This window comes from Scophthalmus maximus, chromosome 22 (genome assembly GCF_022379125.1).
Source record: "Scophthalmus maximus strain ysfricsl-2021 chromosome 22, ASM2237912v1, whole genome shotgun sequence".
Taxonomy (NCBI): Eukaryota; Metazoa; Chordata; class Actinopteri; order Pleuronectiformes; family Scophthalmidae; genus Scophthalmus; species Scophthalmus maximus.
The window spans coordinates 9,188,717-9,207,209 of record NC_061536.1 but is presented as its reverse complement, the minus strand read 5'-3'; the positions used below and the strand labels follow the sequence as shown (position 1 = coordinate 9,207,209).

General features: G+C 46.9%; 1 protein-coding gene across 1 annotated transcript in view; it reads right to left on the bottom strand.

Moving 5' to 3' along the window:
- The window catches only part of efna3a (ephrin-A3a), a 55,038-nt gene extending 47,605 nt beyond the window's left edge, over positions 1-7,433 (bottom strand). The window contains exon 1 of the mRNA XM_035621282.2: positions 6,616-7,433. Coding sequence (XP_035477175.2) covers positions 6,616-6,725 — 110 coding nt within the window. The 5' untranslated portion in view covers positions 6,726-7,433. The remainder of the gene's footprint in view (positions 1-6,615) is intronic.
- Between the last annotated feature and the right edge of the window lie 11,060 nt (positions 7,434-18,493).

The window sequence follows — 18,493 nt, the reverse complement described above, 5'->3', positions numbered from 1 at the left end:
GTTTTTTCTTTGGACTCCTCCGAAGAAAGTAGCACTCCTCCTCGCCTGGGGTCGGCTCTCGGATGAGTCCCGTGGCACCATCCCATCAGAGCCCATGAACAGGTCATAATGGCCCACCAAACCCGCCGATTCCTCATCATAATGAAGCAGAGCAGGCTCGGGGTGCTTTGGACGTCCAGAGGGGACCGGGAGGATACCGAAGTAGAAACGCCAAGATGGGAGATTTTTATTGTAATAAAGTTACAGAAGAAGGGAAGTTTATATTTCCCTTCGGTTCAGATCTGTTAAATTCCAGGATGATTAAATACCTCCTCCTGGGATTTTATCTGTGTCCCCAGCCCACCTTTTAATTCGACTCATGTTCACTGCACTGTGGGGTCAGATTAGTGTTTATCAAGAACAACAGCCTGGAATGAACATGGCTACAAGTTGTTCACTCGTCCTCAACTGCTTGACGGTAAGTTTGTAGAATCCTTTACAGCATGTACGCACAATACAGTAAGCCTTAACCCTAAAGCACAAATAAACTCATTCCTATTGATGCGTTATCCTAGACGGTTTGTTTTCTTTAATATGTTATGCAGATGAGCAGTGGGACATTTGGCCAAAACAAGTGTACACAGAATCTCTAAAGCGAACAGAATCCAAAATGAAAAGCTCTGGCTTTTATCTTGTGGAGGGATAAATTTGAGTTCGTTAGGTTCCCATATACATTTTTAAATACATTTTCTTCTCCTGTTTCTTCTTTTTTTTTGTTGAGAATAAATCTGATTTTGTTTCGGCCTCCGACTTATTCATCTGTGCATAGCCACCGTATCTTCTCTGAATTTACCACCGCGGCTGTGTCGATGCTTTGTTAACTGTAGACACAGTTAAGGCCTCCGTGTGCCGTGAACCCCAGAGCAGTGACTGACAAGCCTGCAATAATCAATTCTCAAGCATGCTGCTCCAAGGCAATACTTGATCTGAGCGTCCCGAGCTGATCTCCGAACTCGTCATGCCAATTTACGGACACTGTGAAATCAAATTAAAAATGCATTTGGACATTGATCAGCCGATGCACCCAGATTGATTGCCACTCAGAAGGCAACGTTGTTGCGTTTTTGGTCAGCCAGGGTCCATTCACCTCCCCATACCATATAAATGCATCGATCTGCATTCTGCACACCCACTCTTGGATCCATACGAACCACTAAACATCCTTTCAGTGTTTCTCCCTGCGTTAATGCGACTCAGAGCAGATTCGAATGGGCTAAAAGTGGACAGCTCACGACTTGGCACACGAGAATATGCTTCGAGACAACACTGCAGATCAGCATAATGAAGCCAGGTGAGAATTCATTGACGTTAAGTATCCATCCGACAGCGCTGTACATCAAACAGATGCTCTATAAATATAAAGCATTCAAATGTTTTCGCAAAACAACATGAATGGTCATAGAGAATTGTCACTAGAGATGTGTTTCATTCAAAAACATGTCTCCTTACGTTTCAATCAGTGTAATCCACACATTCTCATTTTACACAGCAGCAACAAGGTAAAAAAAAACACACACACACAACAACAACGAACAATCTAATTCTGTTTGAGACGCTTGTGTGGTACAATGAATATGAAAGAAGGAATTGGATGCCGGTGAATGAGACGCATTTGTATGCAAAATTGCCGCGACAGCCCGGAGACAGAGCTGCAGGCGGACAGACCTGCATGCAATCAGGTCGCAAATCTGCCCGTCTCCGTCTGCGTCGCCCTGCCCTGGGCAGAGGGGCGGGTGAATGGCGTCTGCTGTTGACTCTGAGCACTGGTCCACGTCAATGACCCAGCCTATGTCCACATTAGCACGGATCAACTCCCGTGAGCATCATCTCCTCGGAAAAACCGCAGCTACAGCACATTTCGGCCAAGTGACCTAACTTCCATATCCGGTTGAGCTCATGCTCTCGTTCAACCGTCCTGATTTTTGTCCAACTCAATCAATCCTTCCCTCCCTCCCTCACATGCCACTCCTGAACGACTGCTCCACTTTTCACCTTTCCAGCGTTCCTCTCCCTCCATTACGCCCACCTCTTCCCAACAGCTATGTTCTTCACACTTTGCATCCTTCCGTTTCCTTCCGTCTATTTTCTGATTCATCCTCCACCATCACCTTCTCCATCACTCAATCTCTTTTACTTTTCTCTCATTTCTCAGCAATGATTCCCTTCGCTGCTAAATATCCACATCCCTTCTCCCTGCGGGGCCTCGGGGTTCTCCTCTGCACCACAGGGAAGCACCTCGGAGTCCAGCTCGCTCCGCACACACCCACTCAGACCGACATGCCAGTTAATGAGCCTGTTGAGTAAGACTGCACCTCGCCCCGACATTGATCCCCAGGCCTCTGTACCTCCAACTCTAAGGGAAGCTATTTGTCAAGGTGATAATTTATTTTGTAGGACAAGATATGGTGTGCCGGGGATTGGGTTGTTTTTTTTCTCCATGTGGGGCCGGACAGACACTATTTCACATCCAATTCAGGGTCATAATGTGTAGCATGAAACATGCAGAGCTGTAACTCACCAAGGATCAGGCGCAAGCCGCAGAAGAAAACTTTCATCTTCCACCGCAGGCGAGGCGACGGCGATTTAAGAGTGAGGTGTGTGGCGCAAATTTCAAGGTATTCTGCTCCGGTGGCCTGCTAAGGCGCAGGCGTCATTAGCGAGGTTGTGTAACCAAGAGAAGGTGTGGGAGAGTGAATGAAAGCCGCGCTGTTGTTTTGATCATGCGGACATAGGGTGCCCAATTATAGAGATGCAGCCTGTCTAACCGGTGAGGCCAAGCACCTGATGGGAAGAGGTGGCAGGAGCACGGGACGCTGCTTGTCGGTAGGCCAGGCTACTGCAGTGCACCGCTGCTCCCGCGTGCTCTCAAGATGTTCCGCATCTCCCCCCTCTAATTGGCAGATGGCCTCAGATGCGAGATGATTTAATGGCCTGCGTGTGTTTTTTCCTGCCTCAGTCAGCCATTAGCAGGGACATCTGTAACGAGTTGGCCGGGCGCACCGCTGAGAGAGGAAGCTGAGAGCAACACTTTCTAATGGGGGGGTAGTGCAGTGGTGACGGACTCGGGCGGTAATCCAGGCACTCTGTGCTCTTTCTTTGGGTTATGATAATCAAGATAACACCTTTTAAATTGTCGGAGGCAGGGGGGAAAACGCCATGATGAAATGTGTGATGTTGTTTACCTCAGAGAAGCTGCGAAAAAAAAAAATCAAAAATCAAACTGCGCAGCATCGCCGGGTACCAACCGTGTGACAATCCCCTTTTGACTTTCAGTACACCAAAGCAAGACATTACTAACTGAGCCTTATCATAAAAAAAGCCATTTTCATGGCTTTGGCACAAACAGCTTAGCTTCCAAGTGATCCCATTTCTCGCAGCTGTGCCGTAACCATCTGCGCAGAATGCCGAGCTCAAGGGTGAAACATTAAGGGGCCTCCACTAGAGTCTGGTCCTAAAGGCCTCTGGTGTCTGGCTCCGTCGATGCATTCATCTCGTACTGGTCCCTCCTGAGCTTGTCTCTATAACCGGAGCTGGATGAGGGAAGGAGTCTGCATCATTGAACAAGCGAGGCCTTCAGCTTGTTCTCTATGCATGTGGACAGAGAGGTGGAGAAGTGGCCCCGAGCGCGAGGCCCTTTAAAGCTTGATGGCCATCAGTATTCTTGCCATATAGCCTCCGAGGATTTGTCTGCTACCTGCAAACTGGGTCAATTTTTGCATTATTTTAGAGATTTGTATCCCACAGCGGAGGAAGGAGAGGTTTTCGCACACGCAGGCATGTAGACCCACACCTGCACTTTGTCTCGCTCTCCGTTTCCCTCCCTCTCTCACACACTCGCACGCACACACACACACACACACACTAATCTGAATCCATTAATATGAACACATATTTGTCACTTTAACACATAAATGTCAATTTAAAGCCAGAAGACGTGCTAACAGTGTAATGAGCGACAGCACTAAACAATGATACCCATGCTGTGAAAACACACACACACACACACACGCACAAAGACTAATTAAAACTGATAGATAGGACTAATACTGATTATGACATTCAAAACCTGTGCACTTTCACGGCGCTTAAATGCAACCGAGTCTCAGTTAATATAGCCCCTCTCTATTCGTGTCACACTGACAGGATTAACTGCAGTCATAAATCTACAATAGTTTTGAATGTGACTGTGCCATTCACACATTAACATTAATGAGCGGGTGAAAGTGCTGCAGCACCACCGTGACTGTTTCCATCCGATTTTATAGCCGTTCTCTCGCTGCTTGACTCAAGGAAACCCTGCAAATATTGGACGTATCCCACATACGTTCAAATAACTCTAATGCAATTTTTTTAATTCTAATCATCGTCTGTATGTGTACTTGCAGCTGAGAGCTTGGGAGGTGACTGAGGGACCGGGAGCAGATGGGGGGCGGCAATGAGATGCAGGAAACGGGAATTGAGGGGGACAGGCCGGCTGGTGGGACACAGTAGAAAAATAAGACAGGGAAGAAAATAACCAAGTATGAGATAGAGAGAGGCGATAGGAGAGACCCGCGTCTGAGGTGAATACAAATGGACAGAGGAGAAACACAGATAGACGAGAAGCGGAGGGAGGGGTCGGGGGCATAGGAGGAGGTTGTGTGAAGAGAGGAGATAAAAGAATGTGAGAAAGATGGATTCACTGTTGCCTAATGAGAAGACAAAGGCTGTAGAATTCACATCGATCTCTGCCCCACAGCAAGCCGGCCTTAAACCTCACAGGTAGAGAGACAGAGGAGACCCCGGGGAGGCTTACCTGAGGTAAGCAACCTGACTGCGTTAGGACGAATCTGGGTCCAAGGATAGGCTCAGTGTGAGTGCGCGCGTGTGTGTGTGAGCATACATTCATTCCTGTGTTTGTATGTGTGTGGCCAGCATACTTATTCATAGTAAGTGTATGCTCATGCAGATTTGTGGAAGTTTGAGCTGTGTGCATGAATTATGTAGGCTGTCTGTGCTGCACGGCAGCAGGTAGGATGATGGACAACACAGAACTGGAAGAGATGACTGCTTAAATGAGTCGTTATTGTGAGGCATGTGAGATAGAAATCAAATATTTATATAGAAACCACTCTGCATGCAGGGCGGAGAGAAGGAACCTTGTAGAACCAGTTTCCACCTGGAGATGCATTACTGTACCAGGATAGGATTAGGGCAAACTGGGGTAAGACGACGACTGTGTTATTGGAAAAGGAAATGTAAAACTCTTGTACATGGGTACCTTCCCTGACGACACACACACACACACACACACACACACACACACACACACACACACACACACACACACACACACACACACACACACACACACACACACAAACACACGAACACACGAACACACGAACACACACACGAACACACAAACACACGAACACACGAACACACACACGAACACACACACGAACACACGAACACACACACACACAGTGAATGAAATGGAATGACCGTCTAAAGGATGGATCGTTTGTTTGTGATGACCAAATTTAAACCTGTAAAATGCAATGCTCCACGCTCACACAGAGATCAGATCTGGTGAAACCAAACTGGTGAGTGCCGTAAAGTGTCCCAAATACTTCGAGAAAGGTATACTACTATACGATTGAAAATGTGCAAAATCTAAACAAAATGGAAATATAGATGTTATTTCGACCCCTTACATCAACAACATTAAGAGAAGTGTGATGATGAAAACGTGACCGACTACACGACCGGGAAGTTGTGAGTGTAAATTTCTTAACATTTATTAGTAAGTTTTGTGAGATGATGGTCTGACTTTGTCTAAAACATCAGCAAGGCTAGAATCAAAATCATTAGCTCCCAATAAGGGGGGGGGGGGGGGGTCTTATCCCATATCAGAGGGGGTTTCTTTCCTCAAGTATCTCTCACACTTTCACATTTGCCAAAAAAATATACATATATTTGTTATTTTTTGTTCAAATGACCAGACCACCCTCCATACGATTCATGTCACCATGCAAATAAATGTCCATGAACATCCTCACAAAAAAACGTATGATGTACTGTCACACTTTTACACCAACTTACCTCAAACCCACTTGTTTCGTTTCTCTCCCACCAGTTATGATTTTAGTGCAACTCGAGTGTACCGGCAAAGAAAGGCGCTGAAATGAAAATGAGCTCCATCTAGTGGTCAAAGAGGGGATCATTAAGAGAGGGGGTCGCTTCTCACCTGGGGGGGGGGGGGGGGGGGGGGGGGTACCCTAAATTACTGGAATACAAATCTTATGGAAATTTGATGTTTTGACACGCAAAGCAGCAGCATTTAATGAAACAGCAGTTTTCTACTATACAGACAATCACCTCGATCTTAAATCTGAAAAAAAAATATATATATACATATATATCGGTTGCCTATTAAATGCATTTCAGCAACCTATCAATCAAGGACTTCGCCCAGTAGACGGCGGGGACACGTTGCCGCAGAGGACGAGCAGCTGTCCCGCAGAATAAGTTGCCATCGCCGGTGCGCACCGACGACGAGACCGCGCTCGAGTTGGCGGCGCGGCTACTCACAGGAGGTTGGAGCTGTTCCAGTACACCGCGTGTCGGTCGCTGGCTCTCGACAGGTGCAGGTTGGTGAGCGCCAGCGTGGCGAGGCTGAGGAGGACCGCTGCGAGAGCCATAATCCCTCCGGTGCTCGTCCCAGTCCTGGGTCTCTCTCTCTCTCTCTCTGTGCGCCCTGCGACGCAGGTGTGTCTGTCCCGGCGACGCGTCGCTCACAACATCCCAGCGGTCGGGGGTCGGGGGGGTCGGGGGGGGGGGAGGAAGAGCAACAACAACAAAAAAAGAAGGAGAAGAAAAGAAGACAAAAAAAACGCCTTTTCAACTTCCCCAGTTACCGTAACAACGGGATGGATCGGGGCGACTTCTGCGCGGTTACGTGTTCCTCAGCTCCGACCCCATCGCGCCGCGGGATCCGTTCGGGGGGGGGGGGGGGGGCGGACTTCTCTCTCGCACTTTCAGGTCACTCCGTCCTTTGTTTGGCGAGTCCGCTGTCATCAGAGAGCAACGCCGGCCGAGTTGCGGGTGTCGACGAGGCGACGCGGGCGACCGCATTCAAAACTGACGCCCGAGGTCGGTGTTTGTTGTGGTTCTTTGCGCAGATTTAAAGTCGCGTCCGAGACACTGGGTCCCCGCTGAAAGGTCTGTGCGTCTGCCGCTCCTCTCATCATCACCGTCGTCGTCGTCATCATCACCATCATCATCATCATCATCACCACCATCACCATCACCAGCGGCAGCAGCAGCAGCAGCAGCAGCCTCCACACGCTGCGCACACAACGCCACAAACCCGCCCTCTGATGGCCGAGGTGCGCTCACATGTCCATCTCTTCCACTGCCCCGCCCCCTCGAAACGTGCACTCTGCAGCTTATGGATGTGCGTGTATAGGTGCATCTTGTGTGTGTATTGCAATATCTGTCCGGAGACCCCGTCAACCCCCTTCATTAAGAGAGCAAGGGATGTTATGGCTGCATGTTGCTGAAGGATGGGTTATATGTTAGTGCCAGGATTTGGGTTTGGGATGAAGGCAGGCTTCAGTTAAAGGATCCCAGTCAATGGTTCTGGTAAGGTGTGCTTGAGTGTGAAAAGTGAAAGTCACAGTTAGGACCATTTTTTAGTGAATGGACATGGACAAATTCTCAAAATGTTGCACAGGTCATATTTGGAAAGTGGCTGTTTCTCTAGGCCTTTAGATTAGGCGCAGGGTTTAGTGTCTAAGAACAAGATGGGAAAATCACTAAAAGACTAAAATCCTCACCGGCTGTGAAATGACTCACTATCTCACATTTAATCATTATCACAGTTAATTACATGCACACTGTTTAAAAATGTCTGCCAACAACCAGAAAGACATGAAACTGTCTGTTACAAATGGGTGACAAGTTAAAGAGGGGGAAAAAAGAACACGATGTCAACGTGATGTAAACCAGGTCCAGGTCTTGAGGCATGGCAAATGATTCATCGTTCAGTGATCCCTCATACCCACCGTGGCAACATCTGCCTTCATCATATTCCTACACTTATTACTCATGTAAAATAAAAAAAAATCCTCTAGTTTGTCACCAAAACTGTTACTGTGCCACTGCAACTGGGCTGAGGCAAATTGGGTCCGGACATTTTCCAGAATTCGCTGTTCACATTTTAAAGAAGGCAGAAGCGGGAGATCGTCCGGCTCGGACGTGTTTAACAAAAGCAGAGACATCTGCGCAACATTCAGGGAAGGGGAGGCGCCTGCTGTATTCTTTCATTTTTTGGGAAATTTGTCTGGAGCAACATGTGTGGATAATATTTGCGTTCTCAAATACAGCCTCTCTGCAAAATTTTCAGAAAATTCAGTGCATTTCTAAAATCACCTGCACAGTCGCTGTGTGTGTGTGTGATGTATTTTGTTTGCTTTATAGGTTTATTCTTTAGATTTTGGTATAGGGATATTTTTTTGGAGATATATTAGATTATATTGGACTCACGGTTGGTTACGGGTTAAGGCTAGAATAATGACTAATATTTGAAAATGAATAGAATCAGTTGAAGGCCACCAAAGGCTGGTATAGTAATATTACACATGCGTGGGTGTGTGTGCGTGCAGTTGTGTGTGTGTATTAGAGTGAACCAAGGGGCAGTGTATGAAAATTTTGGAGACTTTAATTAACCTGTTTAATTTCGCCTGTGGAGGTTTAACCACTCTATCTAGCCTAACGGCAGCGTGCAGTATTAATGGCCCAGTTAATTCCAAATATTAGGCATTCGCCTCGGTTTGATTAACTCTGCCAATTTCATATCTCATAATGACGTCCTTATTGGACGGGATATATCAGCGATATTCACAACCGTAAACATGGCCGTAGACGCTGCTGGTGAAACTTTAGCTGCGGCATCCAAACATTAATCTGAACGACCTCCAGTGATGAATGAATGCTCATTACACTTCTTAGCCGAGTCCCCTGAAGGTCAAACTCCTCACACTTTTTTTGGGGGATGAGGACGAGCAGCCGGAGTCAGTTGTAGATCTGCTGTCTACTCTCCGCTCTCTCAGCCCTCATTCATACACACAGTGGGTCTAGTTTGCTCTCACTTGCTCTCGCTCACTTTCTGCTTCTCTGTTGTTTTTGTCAGTGATGACGCCTCTCTTGAGTACCCTCCAGGCATGTTGCCGTGGCGACTGGAGTAAATGGGCGGATGAAAGAACAAGTACCATCATCCCCCCCCCAATTCTCCCGCTCTCTGTCCCACCACCTATCTGTGTGGCTCCACCGGATCACTCACCTCTGTTCACTCCACCATTTGTCATCCTTTTTGTCGCCTCGCACTCGGGGGGGAAAGGAAAGTGCCGCATATGAGGCACATTCTTCCATTTCTATATAGACCGATGATCTCTGGCTTCCTGTTGCACGTGCCAGCCCCACAGTGCCAATGAAGGGGAGATGAAAATATAGAGAGTGACATTTAATATGTTTCCCAGACCCGTCTCGAATAGCAGAGGTACAAATGCATATTTATGATGTGCTTTGTGCGGATGAGTGTGTCTTTTGAACATGTGACTGAGCGAAGCTCCCCGGTGTCATAAGTTATTGAGCACATTTGTTCTTCCGACTTTGTACCCTGATGCACTGTTTATGCATGCGTGTATTGCCTCCTGCAGCCTCCTGCAGCCTCCTGCAGCTGCACCGCATTTTTCTGCTGGCATCACTACACAGTATAGTAACAGTAACTAGGGCTCATTACCTTGACTCTGACTCTTTTTGTTTGCGTTGTTTGTGATTAATTCATGAACAGCAGCTATGGGCATATTGATTATTCTGATAATTTGTTATCATCAATCACCCTCAACACTTTCATATATCCTTGTTGGCGTGATATTGATTTCCTAACTGACTTCATTCCCAGTGTAAGTAATATTCCAGCCGAAAATGTGCTGGTTTCTCCTTCAGTGGGATTTCTGTATTCTTCCAGCTGGCCTCTATCTGGGCTATCTCTAATTTCCCACACCCATCTGGTCCTCCTTTCCCTACGTCTCATTTTGGACCTTATCTCCGCTTTAATGTTAATGGATTAAAATGAGGTTGTCTTGATTGAGTTTAATGTCCACTGGCGGTGTCAGTAAACAACGATTAATTCGATCAATCAGTTGCTCTAGTGAAATGTCAGACTTTGAATATAAAGTGTCTCTGACAAAAATATCAACGGAAGCAGAAGCCTTTCGAACTTGGAGACAAAGACGAATTAAAATCTCCGTGGGAGTGTGAAAAAATGTGTCTCTGGCCGCCTGCCTGAGCTCAGCACTCTGTTGGCAAACCGTGCAGACATAGTGACCTCGCCAACCTGCTTTCCTTGGTTCTATCATTTTGGTAAAAGTTCCAGTGTGAGAGAAAACAAAGGGAGAAATACAGACGCATACAGTATACCCGGGTTGGAGGTATAGGAAGGACCAACAGTGCAGGAATTAGGGGAGAGGTAGACAAGGTTAAAGAGGACTTACTGTACGTTTAAGCAGAGTAACCGAGGGGTGAGTACAGGCAAAAAGGAGCGGGAGATTTGGAGGCATTAGTTAAATAGAGGAACTATGTTGGGGTTTTTTTGGTAAGGCCATGATGCTGAGGAAAGGACCTCCATCATTTGGTCCCCTCAAGTGTGGCGCCTTAACCTGCCTCGCATCAGTGAGAACCCAGCTGTGCAAATGGCTAATGTGATTGTGGAGATATAAGCGCGGGATAATGGCATCTGCCAAGCAATCAAGAACAATGTGTCCTCGGCGGTCGAGCCGTGATGAAAAAGGGAGAACTGTGGAAACGGACGACCTGAGCCTTGAGGGAAGGGAGTGATGTGCGTCGGTAAACGGTCGTAAAGGACAGAGGGCTGGGGGAGCAAGGAGATGCACTGTGAAGACAATCTGTTTAGAGGAAGAGATATAAAAGAAGAGTCGGCATGCAAGGGTGCAATACTTTCAAATGAATTAAAACTGACAAACAATAACCATGGTGAAACTTTCTTAGGGAGCTTGAGCTTGTTTGGAAACAGTTTGGAGCGTTAGGCTTCTAACGCCTGTCGGACTATTACATGTTGTAGCAGCCAATGTAATGAATGATATAAAATGTTCTCTTTATGTTTCCCAGGGCAGGTTTCTTTTCTTCCACCAAAAAGTCTGTAGAATTGGACGATATCAACTAGATGTATGTAACTCAGAGGTCTCACGGCCTCATGTTAAACTCAGAGAAACTTTTGAATTCTTTTTTTTGGGGGGGCGCAGAAGAAGGACCGTGGATTCTGTTCCCCTGTACAACTTACACGGAAAGCGCATTAGGGAAGAGGTTTTTCACGGCAGACATTATGACGTGTCACAGTGGGAAGAGCACAGGTGTTCCCCCGATAACACCGACAGCGGCTCTGTTCAGTTCAAGAGTGCCAGTAAGCGAGCCAGCATGCGAAACACCAGGACCCTGAAACTGAAGCAGCAGAATGGAATTCATGTCTACCGCGACATGTCAACAATGTGTCTGATGCGAATGAGGCCCATCAATAGAAAGCATGGACGTGACACGCGGAGTGGTTACAGGAACAATAACCTGTTCATTTAGGCAGCAGGGGGAGAGAGAAAAAAGAGCTCATATTGTACAGCTGGGCGCACGCGATGGCCTCCACTCGGCAGACCAAGAGGCGGAGAGAGGGTTGAAAAGGTGGAGGGGTGTCGAATGATGGAAAATTATGTTTTGACAGGAGGTGGCAGGGCACGGGGAACGCCAAGAATAGATGCACTTGCAATGGCATGAAATATTGAAGAGAGGAGAGGGAAAACAAGAGACAAGCAGCATGTGTCTGATGAGCAAACAAAAAGAGGAGAAAATTATTAGCATGACTGTCGCGGGGAGGAGGATTTTTTCCCCACCGCACAGAACCTGCAGGAAGCCGAGACCAGAGCGATGTGCGGGGCATTTGTGTTTTCCAGTGCACCTCCAGAGTCCTTCAGAAATAGGAGAAGCTGTGTAGGTGTAGGAATGTCACTACGGTGCACAGATGCTGTATGCAGCAAAAACAATAGCCAAAGAATGAGATGATGGTCTTTTATTTGGGAAAGTTGAGGCATAATCTGATTTTGTATTTTTTTCGTTTTGTTTTTAAAGTCCACGATGATTCAAGTTGCAAACAGAAATGGGAGGCGAGGATTCAATCACAGATATGAATGATCATAGGAGAGAACTACTCTGCCGATCCTTTATTCTCCAAACAAATGATGAAGAGCGCTTTGAAAACAGCGCGTCTTCACTTTCATGTTGCATAAAGTGGAAAAAAGGGGCAATTCAGTGAAGCAAACTGATGGTTTGATGTACTGTAATGACAGTCTGCTGCCAATAATTGGTAAATTGACTTTATTCATATAGCACTTTTCTAGTCATATAGACCACGCAAAGTGCTTTACAGGAAAGTCACATGCACCCATTCATACAGCGCTGCCGCTCGCCGCGCTCCTTTTTCTATCATTCACACACATTCATACACTGCCGGAAGTGCATTGCCCAAGGACACATCGGCATGTGGACTGGCGGACGCTGGCATCGAACCGCCAACACTTGGGTTGATGGACGAACGACTCTACCTCCTGAGCCACAACCGCCGTACAGACTAACGGACGGACGGACGGACAGGACATCCTGCTTTACAGTTGATGACAAATCAATACAATTAATGGAAATCTTGTTGTTTCCTTCTCTGCCGCTGCACTTGTACATCATTACACCGACTCTTATAAAAAATGCCTGCATAAAGTACAAGCGGGAACGTATCGACTAACCTGACCGCATGCTGAGGGCTACAAGATCTGTTTGAAAAAGAGAAAATCGGGATTACAGGAGGTGATGTTTATCATGCTTTTTTTCTATCTGGTTGAGAGGTTTTATTTTATTTTTTCTTGGTGAAGCTCAGAGGATCGGGTTTGTACGACAAATCAAACAACAGCCGAGTCAATAACCAGGCTTTAAATGAGCGGTCACCACTGGCCGCGGGAAGAGCATCGATTGAGGAAGCAATTAAGGAAGCCTCTCGATGTATTCATAAAGTATTGTTTCTCGTCCTCTTTCCTCCTCTCCATACGTCCTCGATTACAGTCTCTCGGTAAGTAAAGGCGGTGCCACTGAAATCCTTTAATGACCTGGCAGGAGGGCGACATCAGGAAACACGGCTTCTCTCTGTGTCACTTTGCGCAACAGGCGCATGAATGGCAGAATTTTCACTTTGCATCCCATCACCGCGCTCGCTCGCGGCTCTAATGAGAATCCATGGAGGTAGAACTGGAGCTGCACTGACAGAGAGAACTGACTGACGGAGTGAATCAGAGTCAAAAAAACGCAGCGTTAGTCATTGCCATCACAGCCTCGGGGGCTGGGCTGTATCACGCATGTACAGGCTCCATAATTCACAAGAAGTACAGTTATTATACGCATATAAATGACTTGCAATTTGCCATAACAGCTTGTACAGCACACGAGGCTGGAACACTCAGATCAGTGTCTGACCACTTAGCTCTCTCAGCCATGTCATCACTTGTCTCTATGCAGAGCCTTAGCCCCGTGTCGTCAAACAATGATAATCCTAACACCGCTCACCTATCCATCCATCCATCCTTCATCCAGAAATACACAGGGCCCACTAAACCCGCGGCGTCTTTCACATCGACAGCTATTTTTTGCCCCCTCTGTAAATGTTAGGTCGAAAGTTCACTTTGAAATAATGGAGCATGTGACCTTTTTCCTCCCCGAGCAGAAGATATTGCTCCGGTAGGAATCCGAGCATTTGGGATGAGAGGGTGTGCAGAGGCGGGGCCGCTCAACAGAGCCCCGAGGGAGAAGGAGAAATGTCACAATCACTACTGGAGCAAGGCCTGGCATGGACATCAACCTTTCCCCATGTGTGCTTTGTGGAGGAAAAATTAAAAAAAATAAAAAAAAAATACACAGCCGCCGGAGTATGGCTTCAAATTAGGGAACGGGAGCACACTTTGAATGGAGATGAGGGTGAAGACGAGCTCGTTACGGAAGATGATGATAGGCGTTTGAACATCCAGCTATAGCTGTTAAGTAATGGTTTGATTGTTTTCATACTGTCAGACGGAGATCAGAACGCAGTGTCATTTACAGTATATAAACATGCATAGGCTACGACATCTACACCCAGTGCTGAAGTGTAGTGCCGCAGACTGCTGCTTGCAGCAAATGGTCTGCACGAAACAAGGCTCAATTATTTCCCACATTCATTATGCATGCTATCATTCTGCCCTATCCTCCAATTTCATTTAATACTATTGCTCACCTAGCACACTCGAGGACTTGTCAGTACCTCAACAGAATTTGCATATATATCCTCACATGTTGCCGCCGTGGTTTGAACTCCATCTGTTGCTTCATGCAGGTTCAAGCAAAAGCTAAGAAGTACTCGCAACTACATTTTAGACCATTGTCTATGGAAATCGGCAAACAGAAGTCTGTGTGTACCTCCTTAAATCAGATCAATCGTATCATCATCAAGGTTTTATCTACTTGGTGATAGATGAAACCCCTTTCAGCTGTTTAAAAAAAAACAGGTTGTCTTGCATCCGTAGAGTAAAGTATCACAGCAACACATGGCAAGACGCCCAGATGGCCTGTGTTTCATGCTCAGGATTTCAATCATGAGTCCAACTGGTGCTCGGGTCACTCATCCCTTTGGCTTTGGACCAATCCCAGCTAGTCGTGCCCAGGCAAGCCATCGTGAGGTCACTGCGTCAGGCCTGACCATCTTGCACAACCCTGCCACCCGCAGGGCTGAAGGAGCTGACTGACCTAATTAGCAGTTTGAATAATTGCCATACTCCCTGGCATGTGGCTGATGTGGATGTATGTATTTCTGTGTGTGCGCGTGTGTGTGTGTGTGTGTGTAACAGAGGGAGTGACAGTGTCAGGGTCAGTGTTTGGGCTAAAATGAAACATTATCATTACTTTGCAATTATTGCTGTAGACCAGTGACTGTAAATATAGATGGAGGACGTGGCAGCTCTTAAACATCTGGATCGCCCCCTGGTGGCTGGCTGCAGTATAGGTCACAACCCCCTGCCCCCTCATGCCAGCAGATGGAACATCGGCCAAACTCAGAAGTGGAAAGCTTCCATTTCTGCCGTTGTTCCTCATCTGTTCATTTATATCAAGGGTGTAGGTTTGTTTTATATCTTTGACAGACATTTTTTTTTGTCAGATGGCCAAAGTAGTATGAACACTTGTTCTCTAGCTCTGCTTTCTTATTCATATGCAAATATGTGTGCACATATATTCATGCTATTTACTATTTCAGATTTACAACCCTTATCATCAACTCTGTAAATGGAGTTGAAATGAAGAGATCGTATATGGTGTGAAAATATTGGAAATAGAAATACAACATTGTCACGCGTGCTCCTGTAAAGGATTACACTTTTTAAGAGCTTTTCCCAAGAAATGTCAAATAGATGCTGACATGTGGAAAACACTGGTAATCAAATACCATTCAATTCTAGCCACTTTTTATCGAAGGAACACTAAATAAAAAAAACATTACCTCAAGGCCCTTTACAGAGTGAGGTCAAGACCTTAGAATATAATAGAACAAAAACCAACACAGAGCAAGTACTTGGTGACAGCGGAAAGGAAAAACTAATTTAACCATCACACACACACACACACACACACACATCAGCATCTCTTGCTAGCTTGGTACTACGACATGTTTCCTGCTGAAATTTCACTTTTACAGCTTCATGTGTTTCCAATTTGTAATAAAGGATGCATATTACTATAGATTACAGAGCACTAACTCATGGGGTTTGATGATTTACTGGTAAAAAAAGAAAGAAAAGAAAATCCTGCTGGGTTTATTTGGCTCGCATCTGTTATAGGCTGGAAAGAAGCGGTATGTTTCCCCAAAGCCTGTGACATAAAAAGAAGAAATTGAGAGTAGCGCTTTGAGACTAATAACTTCTGCATTCGCACGGACTACCTTCATCTGTCAGCGGGGGCGAGTGCTGTGAATGCGTTCAGTTCAACAATGCCAACGTAGTGGGAAAAGATGTTGCTTCAGAGCACATAACATGTAAAACGGCCAGAACACGCAGTGACTAAACGCTGGGGCGTCTCACGCCGTTGTTCCTAACTGAGTCGCAATGCATCCTCTATTTAAATCAATTGGTTTTTTTGGGGGGGGGGGCCTGTGGCTCACAGTATGAGCCACAGGTCGACCAGCTGATGCTCAGAGAGCTATTTCAGCAAGTCCAGACTGTAAGCACTTGTGCAAAGGCCAAGTGCAATGTATTGTTCGTCAGTACTCCGGCGAGGCGTAATGAGCCGGGCAATCAGCGTTCCTTGTTCATAGCCCGGTGACACGAAGCCGACGCGGTCTTACGGGGAGTTGTATTCAAGGCTGATGAGGGATTTTGTGTGGTGTGATACTGTGCGTGATTGTGAATACACGCAAATGTAGGCTGCGACAACCATCTTAGTAGAATATTTGCCCCCCTCCTCCTCGTTTCTGTGCTCGCCGATGAGCTGCTAACCGGCACGGGTGACACTTGTCCAGGAGCGGCCTTCAGATTCTATTGTTCCATAGTTTTGGCGTCACTTTTTGCCTAAAAGGGACGAGTTTTTTTCATGACACGCGGATTTATCTCAACGCGGCATGCATCTTCTGAAAAACGCCTCTCAAAGTGCAGAGAGAGGGAGAAAGTTAACGACCGAGTGGGATTCAAAGCCCCCGGAGAGGGGTCAGGAGGGAAACTTGTTTGGCTACGTTAACGTTGAACTTTGCCGAGCCAGAGAGAGAGAGGGAGAGGGAGAGGGAGTAGGTAATGCCGTTGTCTCGACCGAGGATGCCTCATTACTTGTGGTTATGCATCAAAGCAGCTTATTATGATCATCAGTGCTCGATAGTGGAGATGGAGGTGATCCACTCCTGGGCTGAGGGCGCAGCCATAGTGCACTATTGATTTGGCTGTTAAGGGGTGCTTGTGTTACAAAGGGCATGCATCTCGGTCTTCCATTAAGATAATTATGCTTTCTGTTGCCTTTCGCGCACCTCTCTGGCCCATTGGATGAATAAATTAAGATAATTAAGTTGCTCTCGATGTGTTGTTTTTTTCCCGCAGAGCTCAAGAAACTAAGCAGCCATGTGCCATGGGCATGGCTTGGCAGGTGCTGCGAGCGGGGAAATAAATACTCTCGGTGGAGAAATGAAAGTGACTTAATGATAAACTGCGGGCTTGCGTGATTTCATAACTATTCCATAAAATTATAAATTGGTCCTTCAGAAGTCGAACGTTTGATAGAGCAGTTCAGTTTTGATTTGTGCGTGGACCTAATTGGGTGTTTTGGAGTTATTCAGATGCTGCGGAAACGTCGCTCTGCCGTGAAGGAGCACTGCCTGTCCACTGACCGCAGCCACTTTCACATTACATAGGGCTTTAACCCCGAAACTTGACACAGTGGCCCCTGAACACACACGCTGCTTGTGGTCTCCTCTCACCCTTATATTCGACACGCCGAGGGCCTTCTCAGAGGACCTGTTTGGTAGGGGAACCATTTGGTATTAGCATTTTCAAAAGGGCAATCGAGTCAGCGCGTCAGAAAAACAGGGAAAGGTCACCAGGTTTCCTGCAGCTTAAAACCTCCACACTCTATCAAGTTCTTGCCTTGCTGCCACAGACCAGCTCATGCCAAATTGAAAGATTGCCTATTTCACCCCCCCCCCCCAGACATTAACAGGGTCATTTAGCACTCCAGCTACAAAAAACCCTGATCGGGCTCAACAAGGCCTTGCCCCCCAAAACTACAGCAGACAGTTAGTGGAATGCGGCATAGCGGCACATCTCGGATGGTTTAGGGTTCGGCTGTGACATGACTGGCACTGAACCTCTGAGGCATAAAACCAGCATGCTGGTTTGGGAAAGGGCTAAGAGCACAGGAGGGTGGTTGCAGGGGGATTTCTCCGTGAACGTCTGTCTGGCTTCCAGTGAAACTGGCGGTGCATGCCTGGTTCACGCTGTGCGGCAAAGCAAGCACGGGCCCCTACGGAGGCCGCTTCCAGCGGTGGGGGAGATGTGCTTACACGGTTGAGTTAGCTAAGCCTGCAGATCCAGAGGGGACAGAGAGGGTGGCGTGGGGAGGAGAGGCAGCGCTCCGGGGAGCAGCGCGAGTCTTGGCTGTGGATAAAAGTGTTGCCTCACAGGCACCGATATCTGTGAGTACCCCTGGGTTGACCTTGGCAGGCGCGCACTCACCGCCACCCCATCTGCCTTTATAGAGATGTACTGGTTTGGGTGGTGAGGGAGTTCCCTTATCACAGGTTCATCATTAAAAGTCGAACTGCAGTTTAGGATCTCACCGCAAATACTTAATATGAACC